A 27,624-nucleotide genomic window follows, 5' to 3' on the forward strand; every position below is an offset into this window, starting at 1 on the left:
ACAGCCCCAAGTTCTACATCACCCCATCAGGCAGATGAAACCCGTCATGCCAGGCATTTGCTTCCTCCAGCTGTTCTTCCACCTTTTCCTCCGAAGCTGTGATTTCTGGTACAGTAACAGCTCAGTTTACTATTTTTAGCACCCCCTAGGATGGAACATTACCTGCAGTATGCAAGAGCAGTGTTACATTTCTCTTCGGTGAGATAGGGAAAAAAGACATAAGTACATTTATACATATTTATTGTATCTTTTTAAAAGTAGCATTTGCAGTTACTTTTAAGCATTCACCTCTCTTCTGCTTCAAATGTGCACTTACTGAGAGAAACATCTACTGGCTTTCAAGTCCAAGATTAATACTAATAATAATACAGGCCAGAATCAAGCTTCACTGCTTGTTGGCAGCTCCTGTCATCAAAACAGTATACAGTAAGAAGAGTGTAGAAAAGGTCTGTGTTAATCATTCAGCAATAGGCTGGGGCTGGATTAGAGTGACCACAACATCTTCTCCAGTTGAAGCACAACAATTTTCCTGAAGTTCACATTTAAAATTTTTCTTTTGCATTGAGTAGGTGGACAAGGCAGTTTTTTTTTCTACAGTAGCTTCATAAGTTGATAACGTAATTAAGCTATCAGACAGTGTCCAAGGGCAGGCCACAAGGATGGTGAAGGGTCTGGAGGGGAAGCCTTATGAAGGGCTGAGGTCACTTGGTTTGTTCAGCTTGGAGAAGAGGAGACTGAGGAGAGACCTCATTGTGGTCTTCAGCATCCTCACGAGGGGAAGCAGAAGGGCAGGTACCGATCTCTTCGCTCTCGTGGCCAGTGAGAGGACTTGAGGAAACAGCGTGAAGCTGAGTCAGAGGAGGGTTAGGACAGGTATCAGGAAAAAGTTTTTCACCCAGAGGGTGGTTGGGCACTGGAACAGGCTCCCCAGGGAAGTGGTGACAGCACCAGCCTGACAGAGTTCAAGAAGCATTTGGACACTGCTCTCAGGCACAGGGTGTGACTCTTGGGGTGTCATGCACAGGGCCAGGAGTTGGACTCGGTGATCCTGATGGCTCCCTTCCAACTCAGCATATTCTGTGGTTCATCTACAGGAAAACACTTGCTGTAGACCTTTATATTTAGAAATTTCTTCTCTTCATGTAACAACAAGAAAATACTTAAAGTCTGGCATGTAGTTAAGAGAACTGGGAACAAACCAAATTTCATCCTCAGATAAACATACGTCACTACTATAGATTTCAATCTAGCCCAAGCACAAAGTTTTACACATACCACAAACAGAAACAGAAGGTATCAGCAAAAGACTATTCTTACATTGTTTCAAATTAATTTGCAACTATACAATTTTAATTGTAATATAAAAAGGGAAGGAATATAACAGAACAGGTATGAAGAGAAATATTTTCCAAACTTTTATTTGTGCACATTCATCAGGTGAAAAAGATAACTTTTACAGCTTCTTTGGTGCCCAATATTCAGCATACAAAAATGTAAAAGACTATTCACAAATAAAACACAAGCTCAAGCTAAAAAAAAATGTCTTAAAGGTAGTGCACATCGTGACAGCTTTGCTTATGAATACACAGAAATTACTGCAAAAATAAATAGAATGTCTTTTTAAAAGCAGCAATTTCATATCTTGTAAACTTCCGTTTTTACAATACAGCACTGTTAAGAGTAAAATCCAAAAGAACTGGAGTCTATACTGTGGCCATGAGCAAGTAAAAGAGTCTGTATTCCTCTGCTATGGTTGGTCCAGTTTTCCTTTTTGCTTTTAGTCCAATGTGCAGCAGTCTTTGAAGGTGCTCAGTTAGGGAACCTAACCATCAAGTGGTGAATTACAAAATTTATTTCCTGCTTTCAAACACGAATGGATAAATCTGTTCCACAGCACTGGCAACAGCCTTTACGTTTGGCCCTAAGACACAGTTTAAAAAAAAAGAAAAAAGGCAGTAGGAAGAGAAAATTCAGGGAATCAGAAATTAAAATAACAACAGTACCTTTAAAAAAAACCTTAATATTATTAGCAATCACAACTTCATACCACAGACAATAACAAGTTCTCCCCCATTTCTCCTAACTTAACAGATTTTCTCTGATTGCTTTTCATGTGAAAGTCTTTTCTTGTAAATCTGCAAGATGTTCTACATTTGCCAATGGATAATTACAATTAAATAATACTGTCATTTAATTTCATAACAACTTGGCTGATTTTCAATTTACTGGCTTAAACAGCCCAGAGAAGAGGCTGAGTGGCAGAGGTAAATTAGTTCTTTTACTTATGTCAATCTTCTAAGAATTCGTATTTCTTCAAGCCTAGCCACTCTTCGCTCTTACTTTAAAAACCTACCAACAAGAGCTACTGTTAAATAATGCTGGATTTAACTGAAGTACATTTCAAGCAAGGTTATTATAGGTTTGAAAATTATAAACTATTACTTTCTATCCCAGGTTTTGCAAATAGCTTCATCACTGATCTCACGACAAAACCTGCAAGCCAGGGAATAGTTTTATCATCTCAGGATGAAGCATATGAAGGTTATCTAACATGATCTGTGAGTATCCAGGCAAAGTAAATGAAAAATGACCTAGCAATGCTTGCTAGTAGTACCAGACCACTTTAGCCAATGAAAAACTAAGGTTTCAAATAAGTGAGCAGTAACATCATGGAAGGTATTAATTCTGAATAGAAGCTTGGTGATGCAGGTAAAGGAGAACAGCAACTTCTCATATGCTTTGATGAGTAGGAATGCAGGGTTTTTGTCATCCCACTTTAGACTTCAAAAGTTTCTTCCAAGTATAGAGAACTGTTCAAAATTACTCCCAAAAACAACAACTTAAGCATAAGTTACTTAAGTAATTATTGTTTTACATGCTTAGTCAGAAAGCAAATGGACAAGAATAGGATTCTTCCTGTATTTTCAAACTGGTTGAGTGAAGCATCCAGATAAAACAAGCCTAGTGAAAGATACCTGTCTTCTGGGTAGATACTGCACCCTCCTTAAATTTGTCTGCTATTAGAAAAGAGAGTTCTCAGGAAAGGAGAAGACTTCAAATAGTGAGAATATGAGTAGGCAAATAGTTCCAGCAAAAAAAATACTACTCTCTCTAAGGCTGAAGAGGTATAAAAACTGGATCATCATTCTATGGCATATAAGAGAAGGAAAGAACAAACCAAAACAACACAATCCCCATAAACAACCCCTCATTTATCATTTTGGAGTCAAAGAAACAATACTTCTTTTTGTTACTTTCATGAAAGATGGTAAAAATCACATGCTAGTGATTTTTACTATCTTTCATGAAAATAACAAAATCTTTTTAATTCTTGTCTCAGGAAAAGAACTCACCTGCCTGGGTTTTTTGTAACATTTCTAATTATGTACCTCAAAATTCTCTGAGGCAGAGGTATTACAAGTACTAGTACTACAGAAACATGAATCTTTAGAGGAAACTTCATCTGAGCACACTTGAGAAAGAGTGTACTATGGCTGAAAAGTAATTTAAATCATTTTTAGAATAAGAAACATAAGACTCAGAACATTTTTTTCCTCTAGAAGAGGCAAAGCAGAAGCCTAGAAAATCAACAGAGGTCTGAGTTAATTTTTCAAACTCACTGCAACAACTAAACTAGAAGGATGCAAAACTTCTATGTTTACCATATTTACCTTCCTATTTGAAAAGAAAATTTCTCAAAATATGGAAGTGATTCTGTAAGCAATGAAGTAATGAGAATCTTATAGAGAAGCCGAATCTCATTAGGAGGCTGACAAGACATGCTGAGAGCTTTTTATTACTGCAGTGATACTGCTTCTTATTTATTTTAAATTTAGTTTCTAGTTTTGGCTAGACCAATTGCACTGTTCCCAACATATACTGCAATCTTGAAGTATTTTTTAGTCCTTCATTTTTAGATTACTGAATCTGATGGAAGTTTGTCTTCTTTAGAAAACACTGCTTCCAATATCTTGTGGGAAATGTTCTGCATAGACATAGGCATTTGAATTAAGATGTGAAAATAAAAGAAATCCTTACTCAGCTTCTGAACCAGCAGCTGAGCTCTAACAACTGCAAGACATAATTCCTGCAAACGTGATACGAAATGTTTTCTTTTGTTTTGGATCATTTTAACATGTATTGTCTGAAAAAATGACTTCTTGTACCTGGACACTGGTGGTGGATATCTCACAAGCAAACAGAAAAGAGAATGAAAAATGAAAATGATGAAGAGAGAAGAAAAAATTGCAAGCCTCTCCAAGACCCAGAACAACCATGTCTCGATTACATGGGAAAAATCACTGATGTCTGTGATTCAGTGGTTGTTCTCTTAGCTGAGCTTTAAAAGAAGAGAGCAGAGGTCTGAAGAACTGTAAATTATTGGTCAGCTTCATTTATGCTATGCTATACAAAGTGCTATACTATCCTATAAGTTTCCATAAATCTGCAGTTTGGAAATATATATTTATGAAGGGGATGTTAATGCTAAATGCAGTGTAGTTAACATCACTACAAACGGAAGAAAAAAGGAAGAAAATTCAAATATTTAAATAAACAATAATTACCTGCATTCTTAAGTGCTACCTTACTTTTGGTTTCATTAAAAAAACATTCAGTCTAACTAATTTTTTGAACCTACCAATAATAATACTTTCTCTACAACTCTTCTGGCACTTTCACTCAAAAACAAACAAGGTGCTAGCACAGGGAAACTAAATTCTTTCAACACAATTGTTTGACTGTTTTAAAAATCTTGTTTTCCCAAACCTACTGGCTCTAAAGTTAAATATTCCCAACAAGTTAAATATTTATTTTTTAACATTAAAATACCTGTAACTGTGATACTGCCTGTGGAAAAAATCTGTAAGGTAGCTCTGAGAGATTTTATTCTGTAACACACGGCAGGATGAAGTTCTGGTTCATAACTAGAAAACAAAATGAAAAGTAAAAAAGAGAGATCTAGAACTGAAAAATAAAAGATTAAAAAGTAGTCCAGGACTAAAATTCTTTAAAATCCTACATACCTCGCATGAGGTCTGTTATTCTTCGTAAATTCTGGCAATCTTATCTCAAAGGGCATGTTGCACACTGCTAAAACATTCACAACTTTAAAATCTGTGAAAATTACCTTTTCAAAAGAGACAGGAAAAAAAGACATTAGAATTTACAGCAAGTCAGATGCATGGGTTGCAAAAAAAAAAAAAAAAAAAGACAAGGCTACTACTGAGAATATTTTGATGGGTCAAAATTAGAATCTTCAGACTGATGCTTTTCTAATATGCATCTAAAGAGCATTTAATGGACTCAGAACATTTACATTATCCTTCCGTGGTGGAGTAACTGCTGAACTAGATACCTCACAGTTGTATCATGGTCACTACAGCAGTATGGTTAGAACAGTTTAAGGATGAGACACAGAAAGAACTCAAACTGATGTACTAAACACCTCCCCACTGAAAATAAACTAAATTTAACAGCTCATGGAACATCAAAGTAAGCAGAGGAAAAGCTTAATTATTGCAAACTTCTTTAATGCCTTGTTGCTATATACCATTTGTATTAAAGCTAAGAATAAGAAAAAAGGTGACAATTTTTGCTTTAATGTCCAGTGGCAAGTAGAGCAAACTGGTTTTCTATTCTGTAACTTTCTGAAACCCAACCCAAACTATTTGAATAACTTTCAGTTATTCTCTACCACAGACCCTTTAGATGACAACAAAATAGCCAACAGACAACTGCTATACAAAAAACTGCACTGCTGACAGGTCAGTGTTGGCAATGTCACTGGGGAAACTTTCACTCATTTTCTGAGGTTGCCTAAACATTAAATGGCCATTCTTCTTCAATCTACACTTAGAAATATAGTTGGAAAGATAGTTAGAAAGAAGCAACTTAGCCTTAAATCAACTTAATCTTCAAAATACAAACTGCTCACTTTATGACAAAACTTGGTGTATCCACCCTGGAAGTACTTACTGTGCACCTCACTGACTTAACATTCCATTCCAACTTTAAAGAGTTAGGTTCAAAGTACACATTTGTGACAGTAGGAATGTCACACTTTTGCTGGGGTCTGATGTAGCATTACCAGCATAGGCTGCCACCACTGCCTTTATGTACTATAATCAAAAGTAGTCTTTCCCTGAAAATGACAGCTGCTGTGTTCATTTAATTGTCTGTCCCTAAACTGAATCTGTGTTTAAACAGCACAACAGACTTTCAGGAAGTTTTAGAGCACCAAGTCGTGTAATTTTAAGTGGTTCATGTTGCTGTTTTTCAAACCTTACTATGAAATGCAAGTGGTGTTTCTGACTGGCAATGTTAATCCAAACCCAGATAAAAGAGAGTGTTTCCTGTCCTAAGTATTTTATTTGGCATATTTCCAGCTGTGCAACATGACAGTGCAGGAGCACTTTTCTCCCTTCCTCTTTAATTTAAGAAGCTCAAACTTGCCCTTATTCAGATGGGAATGTATCTGCTATTCCATTAGAAATGAGTGAAAATTATGTTCAAATTACAGTAAAGTTTCAGCATTTTCCAAATAAATCTTTTGAGACATTGTAAATTCTATCTAAGACACATCTGTTCATATATTAAACAAATTTTATCGTTCATTATCCAGTGAAGAAGCACCGCTCTGAGCTGCCAAACAAAACTCAAATCCACAAAACAAAACAGCTTCTCTTTAAGCACCATCTGGAAAATGTATTCCTACACAAAAGGGCCATTTGAGTGAAAACACGTTAACTGCTAAATCATTATGCTCCCTCTTCTTTGTTTCTTTCTAAAAAAAAACAAACTACCAGCATTGCTTGAGTCATGCAAGTCCTTTTTCATCAGAATTACCTGAAAACCTAGTTTCTGTAGACTACGAGCTAGTCGTCTGGCACCAAATTTAGCTTCTTCTTCACTATAAAGGAGAAAGAAAAGGATCTAGTGTTAGCAGAAATAGAGTATATAGTTGTGCACACACACACACCACAATAGCTACTCAGATTACAAGATGAACCATTATATAATGTAGCACATCAACTGTGATCTCATGGACAGCCTTCACTTCATCCTACTGTAAGTATTACATTTTAACTAGATAGACATTCCAATGGAGTCCTTCATGCCCTATTTGCAGAGTATCTTGGCACTTGGCTCAAGCTGAAGTGAGAGACATGTTTTAATCACACATGGTTTTAAGTACTCTTAACAGATAAATAAGATCATGGGTAGTCTGGAGTTAACAGCCAGAACAATCCTCTTTAATTTTGGAACAGAGATCATACACAGAAAGTATGCAAATTTACTCTTTTACCTTAACTAATCCTTACTTTGAAATGCAGACATATAGTAAAGGAATTCAGCTCTTAAGAGTTTAGTGAATGTCAGATGTCTATGAACTGAGAATCTACTTTTGCTTCTTTTCAGTCCCTCAACATAGTAAAACTTGATTAAATTCAGGTGGGTTTTTAAAAAAAAAAATAAAGAGATATCCTCGGGAAAGGTCATCCCTTCCCAAGTCTCAACTTCTATCTAAACACACAGAATTCTTAAAGGCTTCTCAAATCTCCTTAGGATTTTCTTAACAAGGCAGTTTTCCCTGCTGTTCTCCCAAGGTGGCTAAACTGATGTTGTTTAAGATTTCAACACTATCTGACACAAACACTTCACATAGAAAACTTCCTCCCAAATCTAGGATCTACATGTGATGCAGTGTGAGCCAATTTAAGCAGCAGCCAGTACCACCTCTTCTTCATTTATAATGTTGTATTTTAAAATACACTAGGATTTAGAGGTAGGGAAAGAATCTTCATGAACTCACCTTGTGGCTCCTGTGCAAATAACTTTTCCTGAGGACCAAATTGTGGCCGTAATCCTAGGTTTCCTAAGCTTCATTAAAACCTTCTAAAAAAGAAAAGTAGAAAAATTGGAAATTAGCAGCAATTAAATTTCATACCAGAAAAAAAAAAACTGTTACCCAAATCAACTAAAGTTACACTAAAACTCCCTTTAGTTTTGATAGGCTTGAACTGCTCCTTCATCTCTTTCAGTACTTAAAAAGTCTAGCTACTGAGAAGAGCAAAATAAGCATGAAATAGCCAATGATTCAGTGTACACAGAATAGATTAAATGAAGGCATTTTTCAGTGAATAAAAAGCTGAAAACTACAAGCACCATGCTGATCTTTTTCTAATTATAATGATTTGACATTGCTGACTCTGTATCAAGATATATTTTCTTGACACAGCCATCAAATTTTGGGAGGCAAAATGGATCCTGATGTCTAAGATGTCTCATCACATACCTTGTACCCAATATTCACCTCACCAAGTGCTGTCTCCTGAGACAGCATTTCATAACTCCCATTTCTGTACAAGGAACTAAATACCTACAGCAAGCAAAATAGAGAAAGAAAATACTGCTTTTCTCTATCCACCATACACAGGTATTAGGCAGAAGAATGTTTAGCTTAAGAAACATTTCTAAAAACAGAAAATTAAGGTATGCTGAATCTCTTACCCCAACATCACGCTTGTATATCACATTTGCTCCCTCTAATGCAATCTTCCTCAAGTTTAAATGACATCTTGTTCTAAAAACACACACTACATTTGTGATTAAAATGTCCAGTGCAACATCACTGTCTGCATCCATTGGGGTGATTTACAACTCAATTTTCCCACCAGCTCACCACGAAGATCACATCCTGAGAAGGAAAAATGATAAAATTAAATATACCAATAGAAAATTGCCTGTTAATGCCATTGTATACATTTGCCCCTTAAAAGAGACAAGAAGCAGAAGACACGACATTCTGACCCATTTAACAATGTGAGGGGAGGGGAAGGTCTGCATCCTTCGTGCTCGAAAATAGGAGGTAACTTGTTCAAAGCCATGTTGCCAGACTTAACAGAAATGAAGTGCATAGACACATATATATAAAAGAGTATTTTCAACTGCCACTTAAATATGTTACAATTCTTACTAAGTATATTAAGACACTGTAAAGATTACTGAAACTTCTTCCATAGCTCCAGTGGATAATCTTTCCTCAGCTCATTTGAGGATGTCATTAGACACCTCAGGAAAATACACTTCTCTGACTGCTGAAGTTGATAATTCTGAACAGTTTGACATTTGTGTTGGAATGGATGAGCCTATGAATAACTTTGAACTAACACCGGTTACACAAACTGCAGTCTGCAGACAGCCTGCTACCACAGCTTTCCCATCTTCACCCAGCACTCCTGGCCTATCTCTCCCAATAATAGCTCAAAGCAAATTGCACAAAATGTCCTGGTGGCAGCAGCAGCCTGGGCTGACTGTCTGCACTGCCCACAGGAAGGCACTGTACAGGCAGAGTGAGATGGAATGCTCCTGAGGAAAAGCACAGGTAACTGTGAAGGCATGGGATGGCCGCCCAGTGCATGCACTGCAAACCTAAGGCACCCAGGAAGCATCCATGCTCAAAGACAACACTGCTCACACACACACCTTGCTGGGAAAGAGAATCCTAATTCCAGCAGGTGGGCTACCACTCATCCCAGCCCAAGAACACACGACATCTCTTATGGAACCATACAAAGCCAAGACAGCAAGCATCTCAAATAGATCTCAGGTGAAGAAATGAGAGGGAACAAGAGCAAGATCATTGGTATACAGTGAAAAGGACCTACATAAATATTTTAGCAGTATTTCATCCAAAATAAATAAAAAGGAAAGCAAAGAAAAAAAAACCCGAAAATCTGTCACCTATGTGAAATGCTCCACATGGTCACTGCCATGGAAGAAGCAGGACACTGTGTATCAAGAACAATAACATACCTAACAGACTGTGATGTATTTATATCACTTTAAATGTTTTGGCCTTATGTTCTATATTAAAAATCTTCAAGATACAACATTAATGCTATTATCAGTATTTTAATCTGAATTTGCCTTCCTAAACATCATGACATAGTCTGTAATGGAGAACTCAAGGTGTACCTTCAACTAGCGCTCACTGACAACACAGAAGTAACAAACTACACAGCAGATGTGCACAACGAACTGCGTCAACTGCTCTGGTGGTTCCTGCTTACACTCTGCAGCTTGTTCCCTGCTGAAAGAATTATTCTGTAATTGTTGGCTTGTCCAATATAAGAAAAGGCAAGATGGATGATAATACAGAAAAGAGATGAAGAAACAGCAAGAGGAAAACATAAAAACCAAAGGTTATGTGTGGGGGTGGAGGGAATGCAGGCAAAGAAGAGAACAAACAGTAACTAATTAGTACTCCCAGATCCCTTTATTAATCTTTTTTTATTGAACCAAAAATTACATGAATCCTCAAAGTTAGAAATTACTTATCCCATCTGGCTTTGATGGACGACTACGGATTGGGAAAGTAATTTACAGCACCAGATCCAAAGATAGCACATGTGCAGATTTTGAATGGCATGCAGGCAGGGCCAGCACGGAGCTGGAACCCGTGGCATCTTCAGAGCGGCATTTGTTTTCCACCCTGGCTCCAACTCCTGGCTCTTACTGGAACCCAGGAAAGATTGTCAACAAGATACCTCCAATCAGCAGCATCTCCCAATTATCAGCAAGGATCTGCTGGCACACTCAGCCTCCATCTACATTCTGAAAGAACATCAGAGTTGTGCATAACACCACCAAAAGGTTGCTAACATCTAAGCAAACCATAGTATTGTATGATAATGTCCCCATAAAACATGGCTTGTCTTAAAAAGATCCAGGGAGAAAAGTCACATGCTCATTCAGAACAAAGGAGAAAGTGATTGCAAAGAGAGGAAAATTACAATTTAAAAGGAAAAGATCTATTATTAAGGCAAAAAGGTGGCTGTGGAGCTGTCAGCAAGGATGTTTTCAGCAATTACAATGTATCTTGGTTAGAAGTACAATCTACTTGCACAGATATTAAGATGAGAAAAATTACACAGATTACAGTGGTGTGCCTCCATTTTAATTAGCCATGTTCTGAAAGCTCGAGACAACCGATACTAGGGGAAAGGCTTTTTAATTTCAACTTCTATATATTATGTTAATGATTTTGAACACACCCATTCCTAGTAAGCATACAAATACAATGTTAAAACTCTTCCAAGGCATGGTTTGGAAAGATTGGTAAATCAAAATGTTTCTAGGCTTGGATACTTGTGATCAAGCAGTAAGTAAGCATTAACATATCACAGTCTTTGATTTAAGCATTCTTAATGCCTCACACCTTACTTACAAAAAGGGAAAAGAAATCTACAGAGAAGATCTGTTACCTTTCTTTCAGAAGCCTTAAATAACTTTAAATTCAGAGGAACCATGAGAACAAAAGCAACTTAAACTTTTCTAAAAAATACAAATACATGGACTACATAAAAAAAAACAAACAACTGAAGAACATATTTGCTAAAAAGGTCTAACAACATCCAAGAAAGAAATATCTTGCTCTTATTACACATATCTCCAGCAAGCATGACCAGCTGGAACATTCTGATCCTTCTCTTTCCCAGCTGTCTCTTGTATTCTCTGCTATTCATACACACCACTGTAGCACTGACTGTTATTTCCCAAAACCCGAATTTCTGCATTTCCATATCTTTTTTGCAAAATGGGGAAAATAGTGTTCCTTACTTATAAACCTATTTATATCCCATACTTATGCAGTTACACTTGAGAGGCTGAGTAGAAACCAAACATCAGGTTCTTTCCAGTTCTGGATTTTTAAGTACTTAAGTTGAGCTCAGCTTAGATTTTGTTGATTAATTTTGCCCTTTGAAGGTTCTCTCATCTGAACTGTAGAATTTTGGCAGTCTAAATCTCATTTCTAAAATTATGTTTTGCCAGCTAATGCTAATTTAATAACAGGCTAAATTTGAAAATAATTTGTCTACATGTACAGCATTTCTTTCAGATTATGTACTTCATTTGACTTTCTCCAACACAAGAAACTAGCTGACTTTGATTTCAAATTGTTTTGCACGAGTTTAACACAATTATCCCGACAGAGGGAACAAGCTGAAATACCTCTCTGCAGAAGTTTGCATTATTTTATCAGAGAAATAGATTAGAGGATTGTTCTTTCTTTTCAACATAGATTTCAGGGATATATCTGAAAAATTACCTTAAGAGGAAAAAAAAAAAAGAAGGAAAAAAAAGCAGCTAGATTAATAATGATAACACATAAATAAAAACAACAACAGAAGCTAATGCAAGGATATTTGACACTGTAATGTATCCTACTCTGAAACTAGAGAAACTCCACAGAATAAGAAATACTTTGGAGGGAGGAATGAACACTCAAGTTCTTAAAGCATTACCTCTACATCCACTGTTAGAATCATAGACATACTATTTTAGATACTCTATAAACACATGTGAAGACAAAACACCTTGCACGGAAATCTTACAATCTTAAAAAAGCCAGCAGTCTGTCTTCAGAAAGTTCCAAACCAACCACAGCACCATCATCAAAGAAAAAGGAAAGGCACTTGGGATGGGGTATATAAACAAAGTATTATTTTAAGCTCTTGACTACCTTTGATCCAAGAAACTCAGATGTAAAGGTAGATGGGGGATATCTAACAATGGTTATGTTAATGTCAGAACAGTTTAATAAACACCTTTTCCACCATCAGCCTAAGTATAAGCAACTTTTACTGGTTATTTTTAACCTTTCTCCAAAGCAGTTCACAAACTGACCAACTCCACAAAGAATTCCAACAGCCCAGCTGAAGGGACATTGGTCACTACTGTGTCAGTAGGCATTTGTCAAACTCATGCCTGGAAGGCATCTTTGAAGAAGCTAACATGAACCTCTACAGGAGTGGAGAATAAATAAAGCCTGCCAGGAATGGAGAGAGATGATTACATCCTTCCACTGAAGATGTACTTTTAAAGATTTGTGTTCAGTCCCTCAGGAAACAGGTCCATATGGGACGCTGGAGGTGACACAACTCTGAAATCTGCTGGAATTCTTAGGCACACTAAGATCACAGTGGCTGGTGAATGACTCCCTGAAAACAAGAGCAACATAGTTACTATTGTCTGTGCAGAACATCCTCTGCTCCAAACAACTTTCTTAGCTCCAGCCACTGAGCTAGTGGTGCATGCTTTTACTTTCTGCCACAATGGCAAATTAAACTGTGCCTAAAGCAAAAGGCCATCTTGAAGTGATTATTCTCACCTTTCAGGATCTGCAGAGTCATGGCTATTTATATTTTGAGGGAGAAAATTTTCAAATACGTGCAAAGCCAGTATCTAAGCAAGGATTTGTTCAATTAGATCCACGCACAGAGTGATAATACCAGCTATATCAAAAGCAAGTAGGACATCAATCCTGCTCTCAGATGAGCCCACTGCATCTCCGTAGGGTTGTCCAACAGAAATCCATTTGCAAGAATAAAACCAAAGAATATATAGAGCAAGACAAGAAAGAGTATTTTAAATACTTCATTACACGCCATTTTCCTCAAATCTTTTTCTCATCAAAAGGTCCATTCATATTCAAACCAAGATGCATTTGAAGTCAAGTTTGTGCCATCTTTCCCTTAAAACATCCAGGTGTACTTGACTGCTAAGTATCAAGAAGAATCCTTTTGGTCTTTATAGTATGTGGAAAATCATCCTAAGTCCGACAGAAGTCTGAACCAACAAGTTCGGTGGCCCTTCCAACACAATTAAACGTCGTAAGAAAAGTAAAATTGTTTAGCAGTAACAAAATATTTTAAGGCAACGGGTAAGCCTCTCACCCCCTCCCAGTCAAACATTTTTACCATTTGCGCGTCCCAGCTGAAGAAGCACGAGTACCCTGCCTATTCCCGCTGCTGCGAATCCCACTCAAAGCCCTACATGCGCCAGCGTCACAACGCTCTGGTCAACAACTATTCCTTCTCCCCCCTCAACCCCAGCCCGAAACTTCTGCGGCCAGCACGGCACAAACAAAGCGCAGGCAGCAGGGCGGCCTGGCCGCGCCGAGCTCCGCCGCTCGGCAGCGCCGGCTGTGCGGGCATCGGCCGCCGCAGGGCACGGGGCCGCCACAAAGCCCTCGGGGCCGGGCGGGCCGGCCGGGAACGGGCCATTCCCCCGCAGGATGCCCTGCCCCTTCCTCCTCTCCCTGCCCCGGCGGCCCCGGCCACGCACGGCCCGCTGCCCCGGGCGCGATCGGCACCGCGGCGGGAGGCACCGGCAGGGCCGCGGCGAGGCGGGGGAGGCCCCGCGCCGCCTCCCTCACCTCGGCCGGGCAGGGGCGGCGGCGGAGAGGGACAGGACGCGGGGCTCAACGGCGGCGGCGGCGGCTGCGGCCGGGCCCGCGGACCCGAGACGGCGGCGAGGGGGAGGAGGCGGAGCGCGGCCCGTCGGCGGGCGGCGGCCGTTACCGTGCGGGCGGGCGGCGGTCGGGGCGGGGCGGGGCAGGGCAGGGCGCAGCGCGGTGCCGGTCAGTGGGTGCCGGTCGCCCGGCGGCGTTCCGGGTGCTGGGCCGACTCCCCGCGACAATAAACATCCCCCAGCGCCGCGGGCATAGACGCGGCGCGGCTAGAGCGGCCGCCGGAAGTGGCGGCGGCGGGAGGGAGGGAGGGAGGAGGGGACGGAGGGGGCCGCGCTTGCAGCGCTTCCGCTGTCGTCCGCCGCCCCCGGAGCCGCCGTGCGCCCCGGGACGGGCCCGCCGTGCGCGCTCCGCAGGAACCGCAGAGCGGGACACGACTGACGGGACCACAGCGGGTCTTCTGGTCCGAACTCCCTGCTCAAGCAGGATCGTCCAGAGCACATGGCACAGAATTGGGTCCGCACGGTTCTTGAGTATCTCCGGTGAGGGAGACTCCACAACGTCTCTGGACAATCTGTTCCAGTGCGCGATCAGCCGCACAGTAAAGAAGTTCTTCCTCATGTTCAGCTGGAACTTCCTGTGCATCACTTTCTGCCATTGTCTCGTGTCCTAAAGCTTGCAGAACTGATAACAGGCTTCGGCTCGGCCAGTCCGAGGCAGCGCCTTTGCCGGCGGAGCCGCCGGAGAGCAGATGCACGTTCCAGCTCACACGCTGTGAGCACTCGTGGCACGCACCCGGCCTTTCTGTGGGGCGCTGGCATTGGCACCCTTCAGCTTGCTGCAGCCCCCTTGCTCTCTGGCCTGGCCGCTGCACACACATTCCGAGCGGTCAGCCCTGCTCTGACAGGAGCCAGCAGGCAGCAGGGCTCCTGCAACAGCCCGCTGCCAGTGTTGCTGCTCCACACGTGCATGTAACACTGCAGCAGCGCTCTGGTCACTGCATGGTGCACGCTTAGAGGGCAGGCAGAATGGGACATGCGGACACAGTGTGGGTGCCTGCATGGCACTGGTTCTCCATGTGCGGGATGGTCCTCTAAATCTGTCACTGAGCTGTCTGTAGGGAGTAGAGTGTGTCATGAACTACCTTTCAGCTACACTTATATTTTCTCCTGGAAAAGCTGTTGTGCTTCACATGGGAGCCCATGTGGCCCATTAAGGACTCACCACCCAGACTGAATGAAACAGATGTCAAACTGACTTTCAAATTTAGAAAAGAATATTGGTCTCTATAGGAAAATTATATAATTGTATATTTATATGGGTGTACTGCGGAGTATTCACTGAATTGGAAATTTTCTGAAACTGAGGTTCTGTAATTATGTACTTTGGTTATGTGATGTGGTAGCAAAATAGCTTTAATTAGGATAGAAGGAAATTTATGTATGAAATTTAAATTTTGAATTCTTTAGAGTTGGCGTGTTTTCTTCTGCTAGATTCAGTTTAATCCTTGAAATGCATGACTAGGTTCGCTTGCCAAAAATAAGTCTTTCAAATTCTCTCTTCAAATGAGCTGTGAGGACCTGGTTTGGCTCTCGTGTTCCCAGGCTGGTCGCACTCCGGCGTGGGGCAGCGCTGCCACCCTGTGGCTTCCCACAGACACGGATCCCCCGCCTGCGGGTGAACACAGGCAAGCGAGGCCTGGTTTTGGGAACCAGGGCTCTGAATTTACCATAGTTCAGTAACTCTGCACGGTATCTCCAAAATTTTTAGAGTGCCTTAAGGCTGGTTTTCTTCTTTATGGGCTTCAGGCTCTGAGTCATTGCAATTACACAGCCAAAGTGGGGTAGAGTGCTGTGATGTCTTCATTCTGACAGTTCTTGCAGGTTCTGGATGGCTGTATCACAACAGATGCTGATTTGTTTTTTTCTGAATAGCTGATCACATCGGCAAGTTCTGAAGAAAATCTTTATAAACCCTGATTTTGCTTGAATTTTGATTAAGCATATGTTTTTTTCAGCATAACCTTAAAGGTCTACAGAAATTCAAAACAAAGTGTCTGCAAGCACACACTACCACTGTCTGTCTCCACATGCTTGCTCTCTTCAGGGTATAACTTTTTCTAGCACATATTCCTCAGAATAGTGCAGTCGTTCCTGATGTTAGGAATATTATTTTTGCTGATGAAGAGATGAACCCTCATCATTTAATAGTTTTGACTGCTTTGTCAGCCTGAGCTTTTCCTGTTTAGACTAGGACATGTTTTGAAGATTGCATCTTTAGATATATATTTGGAAAATGTGCAAATATAAGCAAGTAGCTATGATCACATAAATGTGGAATGCAAATAAAGGTGATTTGGCACCTACCTAATTTGACTTTTTAGTCAAGTTTATCAGTTGTGCTGCAATTTTATTCTATACCTATATAGTTTACAAAACTGGTTGTCCTCTCCTTGCCTTCTCCTCTTCCTGGTCTCCATTCCTCCATGCAACTCTAACTTGGCTGCATGGCTTCCTCCACTAGCATGACGGAGATGCCAAGGATCTGGATCTTCATGAGGCTCTAACTTACCAGAAGCTGTATGACATCAGACAGAGAAGGCACAGAGGCCATTTCTGATACTGTCACTTCCTTACTACATGATTTCATTCCCCTATGCCTTTATTTTGCAATCCCTTGTTTGGGAAATAAAGAGGAGATGGAGATGTGGGGAGAGTGTTTTCCTGTGCTTGGACATTCTGCAGCATGGAATCGTGGGCTGCTTGGGACTATCAGTAAGCATGCAGTAAAAACAAGATAACTGAACTTCAGGACACTGCACATGTTTTTTGTTCAGTAATTACAGCAGTGAGACTGAATGAAGATGCAATTTCATTATGTTGTTATTCAGCTGTAGCTTCAGGTTTCTGTAAAAGGAAATCACTCTTCAGACTGAAGCAAATGCTTTGTTATCTGAATTTTTCTGTTTTTACAGGATTAACTTTCAATCAGATAAGATCCTGTGCAAGGTAGACTATGGGAAAGTGTAGGGAGGAGAGAAGAAAGCTGGATGGCTCCCTGAGGCAGCCCTAGAGAGTTTTATGCAACTGTGTTGGAAATACTGTGGTGTCTGAGTGGAAGACTGCATTAAAGTATCCGTGTTTGAAGAGGAAGTAACCAGGAGCAACCGGTGTCGTGGATGTTCCGTGGAAATGACTTTGTGTGAAATGGTCCTCAGCTGCCAACATAATGCTGCAGGTTAACTATGAGACATCTCCCAGGCTGGCAGCCATTAGGGAATGAGCAAGAAGTCAGTCAGGGAGGGAATCCTTTGCTTCAGGGCTTAGTTAATCAAGTGAAACAGTAAACTCAGCTGTGACTTCTCATACTCTCTGATGATGTACAGTATGATGATAACTCTTGCCAGTTCTGTTGAACAGCTACCTCCCTGCTGTAAGTGGCAGCTCTACAATATTCAAATATTGTTTAATTTTACAATATGTATTATTTTATATGTTTGTTTATAGAAGAGATAAATATAGTTACTATATAGTATGTAAATATTTATGTCACATTTTTATATAGTTTATATATATATTGCATAGTGAGTATATCTGTATATTGCATAATTGCATATTGCTAGGTATGCTTTTAAATATAAAATAAGCATATTAAGAAAATGGCAGTAAAGTACCTCAATATAAAAGTCAAACTTTCAGAATGAGACTTCTCTTTAGCAAACTTTGCAATAATTTAAAGCATATCTGTAGTTTCAGCCTCTGTGACTGAGTGGTATTTACAGATTATGCATGCTGACTTCTGTTGGCAGTAAGAGAGAAGCATGGCCAAAGCAGAATCAGAAGACTGAGTGTGAGGGAAATGAGGAAGAAAAATGTGTGGGAAGATAGTAACATTGGTTCCTCAGCAGCTTCCCTGCAGTGCTGTGTCTGTCTGTAGCCAAACTGAGGGTGCTGGCCTCTGCTCCCCCTGTCCAGCTTGCTTCCTACCCCAGCAGAATGGTGTTAAGCATGTGCAGACAGCACCTACTGCTGTCTGAATTCTTCCCATGGATTTAAGTAAAGGAATATCTCAATTCCAGATCTTGGAATGAGGTTAACTTGATACTAATTGGGAATGGTGAGAAAGAGATACTATGAGGGCATATATTCAAATGTTGATGTCAGGCAACTCCCAACTCAGGTAGAAAAGGTACCGCAGTTAGGTAACAAATGAACAGAAGTTTTCAATGTCTTAATTTAGGGTATAATATTGTTTAAATCTCATGTTATGTTTGTTCTTGAACTTGGCCTCTAGTGACCTTTAGTCTTCATATATATATTAGTTTTGAGATACAAATAGCAAAGAGGGTCCCCACAAAGAATTTTTGGCCCATAAAAGAAGAAAGCAGTTTGATCTAGAAAACAAGTGAGAAGAGCATGAGACTGAGGTGAGACAAAGGCATCAAGTATCTCAATTACTGTAGTTTCTAAGGCTGCAGTGACACTGATAAATAAAACAAGGCTGAGGCTTATCTTTCTTTGTGCTTGGGTTTTAGCAAGGTCCTTGCTATACCTTTGGCCTGTCTGACTTTTTCCCAGAAAGTATCCAAGCATGGTATTAGGGTAGCATATGCCAGAGACTGTTCTTAACCTTTGGTGAGTAGAATAAAACCCAGGTCTGCGTGGATGTGTCCCCCGGCACAGCACTGACGGAGGCAGAGCATGGTCCATTGCCTGGTTTATCTATTCTAGTAAGTGATATAGATATCCAGCCTGAGAAGTTCACTCCCCACACCTTACTGATTCCTATCTTTGTACTGAGTTCAAAGTGCAAACATTCCTGCTGATTTCAGTGTGCCTAGGAGAACAGCCCACAGGTTTGTGCACCAGAAAAGCTGGTGCAAGTCTATTCCAAACTTCAGTGTGAGCCTTCAGCCAGTCATTTGTCATCTCTTTTTCTTCCCATCTCTATAACGATAGCAGCAGCCTCCTGTAGAAAATCATTTGGTCATAAGGGGACAGCCAAATGTTGCAAGATGACTCTTGTCTTCTGTGTACTTTGTGTATGCACTCTGAGATGCCAGGAGTGTAAAAGTCCCTATGTAAGAAAAAGACATGTTATCAGCGAGGAAGAGCTGTTCCCATTCTGGTCACCTCGGCCATCAAAAAGCATCACAGGAAACAGGATGCTGCAGCAAGAGGCCGTGCTGACACTTCGATTGCTTGTCCCACACCATGGTCTTTGCCTCTTCCCTGACAGGGGAGGGAAGTACTGCTGCAGCAGCCTGGGAAACCATCCAGGGACAGTTATCTGTGTGAGCACATCCCTGGGAACGCTCTCTGCCTGTGCCCACTCCTCCTCCCCTGCTGCTGCTGTGCAGGCTTTCACAGATGTTCCTCCCAAGAAAAGGCAGCTGCAGCTCTCAGCCTCCTGGTTTCCATCTCCCCGGTGGTCTGGCTCCACCCGTCTGTGATGGAGCTGCTGATAGTTCCTCCCTTCCTGAACCCATCGTGCTGCAAGGACTGAGCTGTAGTGATCAGAGGAAGAGGAATTATTCTATGCATTTTTCTCCCTTTCTTCGTGTTTCCTGGCTGTGTAGCTATACCCTTGCTTTCTTTCCCTAGTGTTTCTGATCCTTGTTTCTTAAACAATTTGTAAACAACCAAGAGAAAACTCAAGACTGTAGATAATCTATATTTACAGTTGGTTATGGTCTAATAGTTTACACAACAGCCTGAGGTCTAAATAAGGATTGGGGTTTTTTCTTTGCTCAAAGAGAAGGACCTCTTAAAATTTAAAGTGAAGGAAGGATTTGCACTGGTTTTTATTTTCTTGCTTTTGTTATGATCTTTTTTTTTCCTCACAAGGAGGCTTTGAGGATGGTGTAACTGAGTGCACGCATGCGCGTTGGCTTAAAAACACGTTTCATCTGTTTACAAGTTTCAGTTTAAGGGCAAAACCCTAAGGCAAGAAAATGCGTCATCCCTGGACTGTTGTGACCCTAGGGTATGTCCGTGCCGCACTTGGGAAACAGGACGACTTTCCTGCCTGGACCTACTCACAGTCAGTTTTACACTCGGAGACACCAGTGTCTGAAGTGAAACCGGTTACTTGCAGAGCTTTGCTGGTTTTCGCAGTCTGCTGGCAACAGTCCTCCCAAAGGTAACACATGGATTTTCCCCATCCTTCTTGGAGCATAACTTTTAGTCAGACCTATGGCATCTCAGAATTGTAGAAATTCCCCAAGTCATCATTAGCTCTGCAGCCCTAGTGACAGAAAAGTGCCATTATTACTGGTTCTGCCACTTCCCCTCCATTGAGCTATGCTGGGCTGAAGAGCATGAAACAATCTGTGGCTGAATAGTGAGCACAAGATGGTATTTACCCTATGGGCCTGCATTTGGTAGTGCAGCCTTAATATGGGAATAGTCAGCACTACATGGGCCAGAAATGAACACAAACAATTTGAATCTGACTGTTGGGAGAAATTCTATGTATGGAGGATTTTCCAGGTGTATTTATACATGGCAATTACAGAATGCTTGCTTGTTTGCTGCTACAAATTTCAATTTCATTGAAATAAAAATTTGTGTCAATGTAATTGAATTTTCTTTGTAATCCTGTCCCTTTTGGGAGACTGTGAGTGCTAATCTGCATTCAGATATCCAGACAAAAATTAAAATATCCATCAATTTTATCAGATTGTACCCCACTTGTACACCAGATATGTGTAAGTTTTGTTCTCTTTTAGAAAGTTTATAACCTGCAATTAGCAAATATTTTTTGAATATTTAATTTTTTTTTTACTACAAATTATAATGAAAGTAAATGACAAGAGGGTTTTGGCAAAAATTGCCTTTTGAAAAATATATATGATTTTTTAAAAGGGGGCAAGTTTTTTTCAGGCATACGCAACTGAGGGGTTACAAATACGTCAAGCAAAACTGTGCTTGTGATCTTATCATTATGTCCAGGATTCAAACCATCTTCCCTACAGAAGAGACCACAAAGATTTTCTGTGCCTTTTATTTTCTGAGGCAGGCTGGGAATTTTGACCTTGGAGTCCCTTTAAAGAATAGGCTATCTCACACATGTTCTCCTTGTGCACCTTGACGTTTGAGGGCATGACCAGCACCGTGGCCTCGCTGCCCCGTCACAGCCCAGAGCAGCATAGCATTTTGCAGGTGTCTGCAGAGTGGGTTTCTCGCTATGCCGATGCTTCAGGCTGGCAGATTTCCATCCCAGTGAGAGAGTAAGATAAGCCTCAAAGGTATTTTCTGTAAGACTTTACAGACTGTGAAAGTTTCTGCAAAGGAGCACAATGTCAGTACCAAACCCCGGATCCTGAGCACTGAGCCAGCACTACAAATAAAGGATTTGCTAGTCTCTAGCTGAATTGAAAAATGTAGCTGGGTTGAAACTGGTTTCTTTACAAAGAAACAAACAAACAAACAAACAAATACTAGTATTAAAATCAAATGGAACTAAGCGGCTTTTATAGAGTTCTTATCTTAAAACATTTAAGTCCATAAGCAAGTTTTCTATGAACTTGTATCCTGTGACTGAAGCAGCATTTGGAGCTTCTTCTACAGCTGATACTCTGCTCTATATATGTTTTTGTATCCAGTAAAGGCTGAGCTCATGCTGAAACCCTTCTTGCAGTTGCAAAATTTATAGACTTTTTCTTTACTCAGCTGTCTGTTTTCACACACACACAGAAATATTAAAAATTATAGTAACTTAGTTATCTTTGAGACCTCTGTCAAATCTAGCTGAAATCAGGCAATGAGTTCAAACATTACTAGGAGGGAATGTATACAGACACTCACACAGCTGCATCTACATCCCTGTAGATACAAAAAGATAAACCAAGTCAACTTTTTTTCCACATGAAAAAGGGGTATAAGTATATTTCAGTAAATAATAAAATGCATCACTTTGTACAGAAAAGCAAGAAAGCAAACAAAATATTTTCTTTAAATCATTGACATCAATATTTAAACCAGTTCCCTCTTTTCATTAGCACATTTGCGAGTTCCTTTCAAAAGTGTAAATTGCTTCAGTCAGACTAAACATACATTTTCTGTTTGCAAATATTTTGCGGTAAAATTGCACTCAGCAGCAGGGTAGAATAATTTCATTCATTGTTCTCTTGAAGTGCATAGTAGAACTCTTAATTCATCTAAGAAACTTGGGCTGTTGAAGCCAGCTGCCAGCACTGTGCCATCACTGTTGTGTCTGTGCCCTTAACACAAGAGGTCAGCAGACCAGGAGTTCCCAGCCACCTAAATGCCTCTGGAAAATATGTTCATTGTCTTCAAAATAAAGATAAAGAGATAGAGATAAAGCCACTAATTATTTTACAGTCAGAGCAAAGTCATTATTTACCTTTCTGTGTACCGCTGGTTGCATTTGTTCATTTCTTGTTGCTTTTTGTTTCCTTGTTGCTGAACTGCTGCTCAGAGGCAAGGGCTGAGGAAGGTGCAGGATGCTCAAGGAATAGTTTAGTCCCCAAGACAGTTGCAGTGTAGACTGCTAGATAAAGCGAACAGCAGTACGAGAAACAGCGGTGTCTGCTGCTGGTATAGTGTATACAGTAAGCATCTTCAGCACTTACTGTTTCTGCAGCTTTTGGCATATGGTTGCAGCTGTGTTCCTCACTTTTCACGGGGTGCCATTATATTCCTCCCTTCCCTTTCTTCAGTGTTGTATTTCAGGTGGCGAATGAACACTGCGCGTGGTTAATTAGCTGGGAAGGTGCTGAGTGCAGTTAGCAAGAATTGCAAGACAGGGTGGTAAAGAAGCGTGTGTTAGAATATTCAGAATTTAATTCAATTTTTTGCATAGCTCAGATGCGTATCAATTTCTGCTTTTTAGAAGGAAATCAGCACCTTGCTATGAGTCTTGACCAGGCATTAGTTAGCATGGACTTAAGTTGAAATTTTGAGTGGTTAAATCCAATGGTTCAGTGAGTCAATTTAGAGGTTAAAATGTGCGTTTGTTCTATCAGTCACCTGCACTCAGCGTGAGGCTGGGGGCTCTATTCTGTCTCCCTTTAATAAACCAGCAATTCCCACTGAATTTCCCAGTGCCTGTGGCAAAGAAATCAGCAAATCAGCCTGTTCAGCCGTGGTTACCAACGTTGCTCATCTCCTGAGCAGAAGCTGCGGCTGTTCAGGATCTGTGTGTGGCCACAAAGTCGGTCAAGGCCCTGTGTGTAAGCGCTCATCTCACCTGGCTCAGTCCTGTCCACAACAGTGAGGTTGTGCACGGTTAGGCCTGGCACTAAGAGAGGTCTGCTCTTAATTGTATGGCAAGGGGATAAAGCTGCACAAAAGTGAAATTAAACAGCTCTCCCTTCCACAACCATTAGGATGATACAGCATGTCCTGGCCCTTTTCATAATGAGGGCTGAGATGTTTGCACAGCCCTCGGTTCACAGCGAGTTGCTTTAATTAAAGCTAACCTAGCCCACGCATGAACCCGACTGGTGAATTTGGGTCGCCTGGAGGACGCGCCACCTCGTCCAGTTATCTCGGGGGAAAGTGGGGGATGAGAATTAACACAATCCAGGCTGCACGGACGCCCGAGGCAGCTCAACACCGGCCTGCGGGGGATACCCAGGGGAGGGAGCCCCCGGGAGGGTCTGTGGCCCCCTCGCTGCCTGTGACCGCTCCCCGGGCCCTGCCGCCCCCCGCAACCAGCGGGGACGGAGGGCTTGGTCCGGGGGACGGCCCTGCAGCCCCTGCCGCCCCTCTACTGCTTTCGGCAAGAAAGTACCCAGGTATCAAACGGAGCCGAGGGTTGGTATTGAAAGAGCAAGTGAGGCGGAAATTTAAAGCCCCTGTGCTAATAATAACACTATAAATAACCGAAGACATCTTGTAAACAGTGCGGTCATAACCCTGAAACATTAAACAGCGCGGTGGGATCTGGCGCATCAGCTGCCGGCGGCCGCTGCCGGTGCAGGGGGAGCGCCCCGCACTCCTGTTTATCTCAGCCTCATCTCCCACGGGTGCGCTGATCGATAGAGAGGAGATGTTTAAGTTAAAAATTCCCGGCGCTGAGGACCGACTGTACTTCATCAATAGCTCCCCGTTCCTGTCCCCGCGGAGCGGAGCGGCCGCAGCGGCGGGGGCGGCTCCCGCAGCGCCCGGGCGCCGGGCTGCGGAGCCGGGCCGGGCTCCCGCGGCGAGCTGCGGACCCAGTCTCCCCCTCCCCCAGGGTGTGCTCCAGGTCCTTATCTCCGGGGAAGCAGACCTCCTGTGGCCGGGGCGGAGAGGCGGGATCCCCGCAGCGCGGCCACTTCGTGGAGCGGCGGAGCCGGCGGAGGCTCAGTCCTTCCCCCGCCGAGCCCGAGAGTCTCAAACGAACACTTAACACCGCTCCGTGTTCAGTAGAAAGGGAGGTTTATTCACAGAAATAGAGCAGAATCTGCTTGAAGAAAATATATCTATATATCTTTAGGGTGAATTAGTTCATAGAGATGACTGTCAAAGTCAGTTTTTCTAGGCATCTACATATTTCACAGGTCTCAGACAAAAGATACACGCGGGGTAGGTTTTGTTTGATCTCTGTCTTTTCTCTAGTAGCTCTTGAACCAGCAAGGCTGTGGTTGCAGGACACTCGACTGTACACGCATTTAATAAAGTTAAATAGAGTCAGGATCTCTCGGGGTGGATGGAGTCTTTGCTAGGGCATGTTTGGTCTCCTCTGCGCCGGGAGAGCGGCTCTCCCCGTGGCTCTGCCCGGGGCCCGGGACAGCGGCGGGTCCCTGCTCGCCCCGCCGCCCGCTGCACGGCCGCGCCGGGACGGACGCTGCTGGCCCGGCCGCGGGGCTCAGGATGCCGTCGGGCCGCACAAGCGGTTTGTGTTCACCACTTCTTTCAGGTCACTCTCGGGTTTGCCGGCTACCATAAAAGGCCAAGTCTGTAGCCAGGAAAAGACACGAGTGGGAAGGGGGTTACTCATGGAGAAATGCACATTGCAACGCTCATATCGCCAGCGGGTCCGGCTCGGGAGCGTCCGGGGAGACCGAGCCCGGCGTTCCCCACCTGAGTCCACTTCGGGCAGCGCTCAGCGGGGCTCAGGTCGGGGCAGTAGCCGCTGGCGCCGGCAAGGACCCTTTTGCCTTTCCCCGGCGGCTGATGCCGCTTTGCCTCACAGCCCCGGCGTTCCCCACCGGGCGTCCTCGGGGCGGCGAAGCCCGTCTGATACGCGGCAGAAGGGAGGGAGAAAGGAGCAGCCTGGCTCCCGCACATTGGCATGACCCCGGCATAATCGCCGCGGGCATAATCGCCGCGGGCACCCTCGCCTTTGGTCGAGAGCGGCGTGGGGGCTCCGGCCCGCAAGAGCCTCCTCACGCCCCGCCGCGCTACCCCGGGCGCAGGAGCTCTTGGGGCCCCGGCCGCTCTCCCTGGCCTCCCACGTCTCGGGGAGCATGTTTTGGTGTGCCTCTGTGGGGTGCGGAAGAGGAGGGAGGTTATATCTATACTGGGTGCTGGTTTGGTTTTATTTTTTTTTCCTATGTTGTTGTGCTGAGGATTTTGTTTTTAATCGAAAATCATCTCCCAGGCCCTTAGCAGCTGACACAGCGGGTAATGTAATTTCCCCCAGAGTCCAGAGCTCAAAAGGCAGAGCCTGACCTCAGTGAAACGTCCCCCAGCTCCCCTCTGTGATCCATTTATGGGTCAGGGTCTGCACATGTGGGAAGTGTAAAGGCTGTATGTCTAAAAAGAGCCCAGGCAGATCTTGCTTACCCCTGGTTTACACACTTTGTATATATTTTTAGAGCTGGACACTGGATATTTCTGGTGGCCGGGTATGGTCGGGAGATCCAGGGCTGCTCAGGAAAACTTTATGTGGTGGGAGCAGCAGGGGGGACACCACACAGCCCAGGGAGAGGCATTGTGGAGTGTGCCTGGGGCAGACACCTCCTCTGGGGAGTCTGCCTTGGTATTTATTTCTCCTGTGCCAGTTTACAGGTATAGGAAAAATTTCCTGAACTCAGCAAACCTGAGCGGTTGAGCACAGAACCCCAAGAGTAATGTCTTTAAAAAGCTAGGGCTTGGGGACAGTATTGTGTCAGGAAACACTGGCGTAGAGACACAGGATATGAATAAATCCTGCGTCCTTCCTCAAGCACACCCTTTTCTACCCAAATTCCTGTACCTGCCCACTTGCAGGTAGAAAGCCTCTGTGGTTTCTCAATCATTTCTGGGGCAGTAAAGTGTAAAGCCTGCCCCTGCTTATTGGTGGTCAGCGTGGCTGCCTGTCTCTGGGAAGGGATTGCTAGGAGCAGCAGAGGGGGCCTGGGAAGCTTGGTGCTCAGGGCACAGGGCAGCAGGCAGCCTGTCCCCCTGTACAGTACCGCTTTCCATCCCAGCGGCACCAGGCTCTCTGTGAGAAGCGCAGCAAAGTTTTGTCCCCGCACATGCCCCATGCCAGCTGCTTGCCCACCTCTCCCCATGCACACGCACGGAGTGCCCATACTCGGCGGACTCTGACTTACCAAGTTGACTGGGTGGATGTAGCCGTTCTCATACTTGTCATTGGCCAGGATCTGCCTCAGGTGAGCAATGTAGCTGGAGGCCAGCCTCAAGGTGTCCAGTTTGGAAAGTTTGGTGTCTGGGGGCACCCAGGGTAGGGTGGTCTTAAGCCTGGAGAAGGCTTTGCTAAGGACCCTCATCCTCGCCCTCTCCCTGGCGTTGGCAGCATTTCTCTGTACCTGCTTTCCCTCCTGGCTCACTCCATTTAAAGGGCTCTTCTTGGGGGGAGCTTTTTTCCTCTTGCCCGAGGCCCCTCTCCCCTTCTGAGGGGAGCCATTCTCGCCATTGGATCCCTCCTCGTTGCTCTCGGTGGACGCCCCAAACTCTTTGTTAGTATCCATTTTCAGGCCATCGCACTCCAGCATCTCCACCTCCTGCAGATCTTCCACATCACTGAGGGACCCAGTGGACATGGTCTGGAAGATGCCAAACGGCCAGCAGGAAAGGGGGGAGGGGGGGAAGAAGGGCAGCTCCTCAAATCTATTTCAAGGCGGCGTAGGAGAGAAGGGGCTCCAGTATTTTCCTCCCCTTCCCTCCCCGCCCAAGACTAAGGCACAATACCAGTCCAGAGAGGATCCCCGCCCTCCCGCCCCCCAACCCTGCTTTGCCTGTGTTTGAGGGAGGGAGTGAGTTTGTGTGAGAGAGGGAGAGAGAGAGGGAGAGAGAAAGCCGAGGAATTTAGTGAGGACACTAGTAATTTATCTGGGGGATAGGAGAGGCGGATCCAGCCCAGGGGAGGGGCCCTGCCCACTGAGCACACCACATCCCCAATCACAGAACTTTGCACAGGACGGGGAATGAAGTATCCCAGCAAGCCTTTGCCGAGAGCTCGGAACTGGGATT

At 43.3% G+C, this 27,624-nt stretch overlaps 2 protein-coding genes across 3 annotated transcripts; both read right to left on the bottom strand.

The window, feature by feature from the left end:
* Window positions 1-293: 293 nt before the first annotated feature.
* TBPL1 (TATA-box binding protein like 1) lies at window positions 294-14,547 on the bottom strand. Of its 2 annotated transcripts, none has more exons than XM_058801366.1 (7): window positions 14,367-14,547; window positions 8,512-8,698; window positions 7,814-7,896; window positions 6,847-6,910; window positions 5,025-5,128; window positions 4,831-4,925; window positions 294-1,921 (listed from the first exon to the last, which is right to left on the bottom strand). In XM_058801366.1, the coding sequence occupies exons 2-7, from the start codon at window positions 8,644-8,646 to the stop codon at window positions 1,851-1,853; spliced, it is 552 nt and encodes a 183-aa protein (XP_058657349.1). In that variant the 5' UTR covers window positions 8,647-8,698; window positions 14,367-14,547; the 3' UTR covers window positions 294-1,850. The 2 variants fall into 2 exon arrangements, with proteins under 2 accessions (XP_058657349.1, XP_058657350.1); XM_058801367.1 differs by lacking the exon at window positions 14,367-14,547 and adding an exon at window positions 13,764-13,793.
* A 9,987-nt stretch (window positions 14,548-24,534) lies between these two features.
* TCF21 (transcription factor 21) lies at window positions 24,535-27,314 on the bottom strand. Its single transcript, XM_058802525.1, has 2 exons — window positions 26,745-27,314; window positions 24,535-25,162 (listed from the first exon to the last, which is right to left on the bottom strand). Exons 1-2 carry the CDS (start codon window positions 27,192-27,194, stop codon window positions 25,073-25,075), a joined length of 540 nt encoding a protein of 179 aa, XP_058658508.1. The 5' UTR covers window positions 27,195-27,314; the 3' UTR covers window positions 24,535-25,072.
* Window positions 27,315-27,624: the final 310 nt, after the last annotated feature.

This window comes from Ammospiza caudacuta, chromosome 3, assembly GCF_027887145.1.
Source record: "Ammospiza caudacuta isolate bAmmCau1 chromosome 3, bAmmCau1.pri, whole genome shotgun sequence".
Taxonomy (NCBI): Eukaryota; Metazoa; Chordata; class Aves; order Passeriformes; family Passerellidae; genus Ammospiza; species Ammospiza caudacuta.

Bases quoted from the DNA above. Each gene is read 5' to 3' on its own strand.
- TBPL1 (XM_058801366.1), bottom strand. From the start codon at position 8,646: ATGGATGCAGACAGTGATGTTGCACTGGACATTTTAATCACAAATGTA. The intron at 7,897-8,511 runs GTAAGAGATTCA...TTTCTTTTTTAG, and splicing joins TATACAAGCGTGATGTTGGG to AAGGTTTTAATGAAGCTTAG. The intron at 5,129-6,846 runs GTAATTCTGATG...TCTTTTGAAAAG, and splicing joins TACAGAAACTAGGTTTTCAG to GTAATTTTCACAGATTTTAA.
- TCF21 (XM_058802525.1), bottom strand. From the start codon at position 27,194: ATGTCCACTGGGTCCCTCAGTGATGTGGAAGATCTGCAGGAGGTGGAG. The intron at 25,163-26,744 runs GTAAGTCAGAGT...TCCTGGCTACAG, and splicing joins ACATCCACCCAGTCAACTTG to ACTTGGCCTTTTATGGTAGC.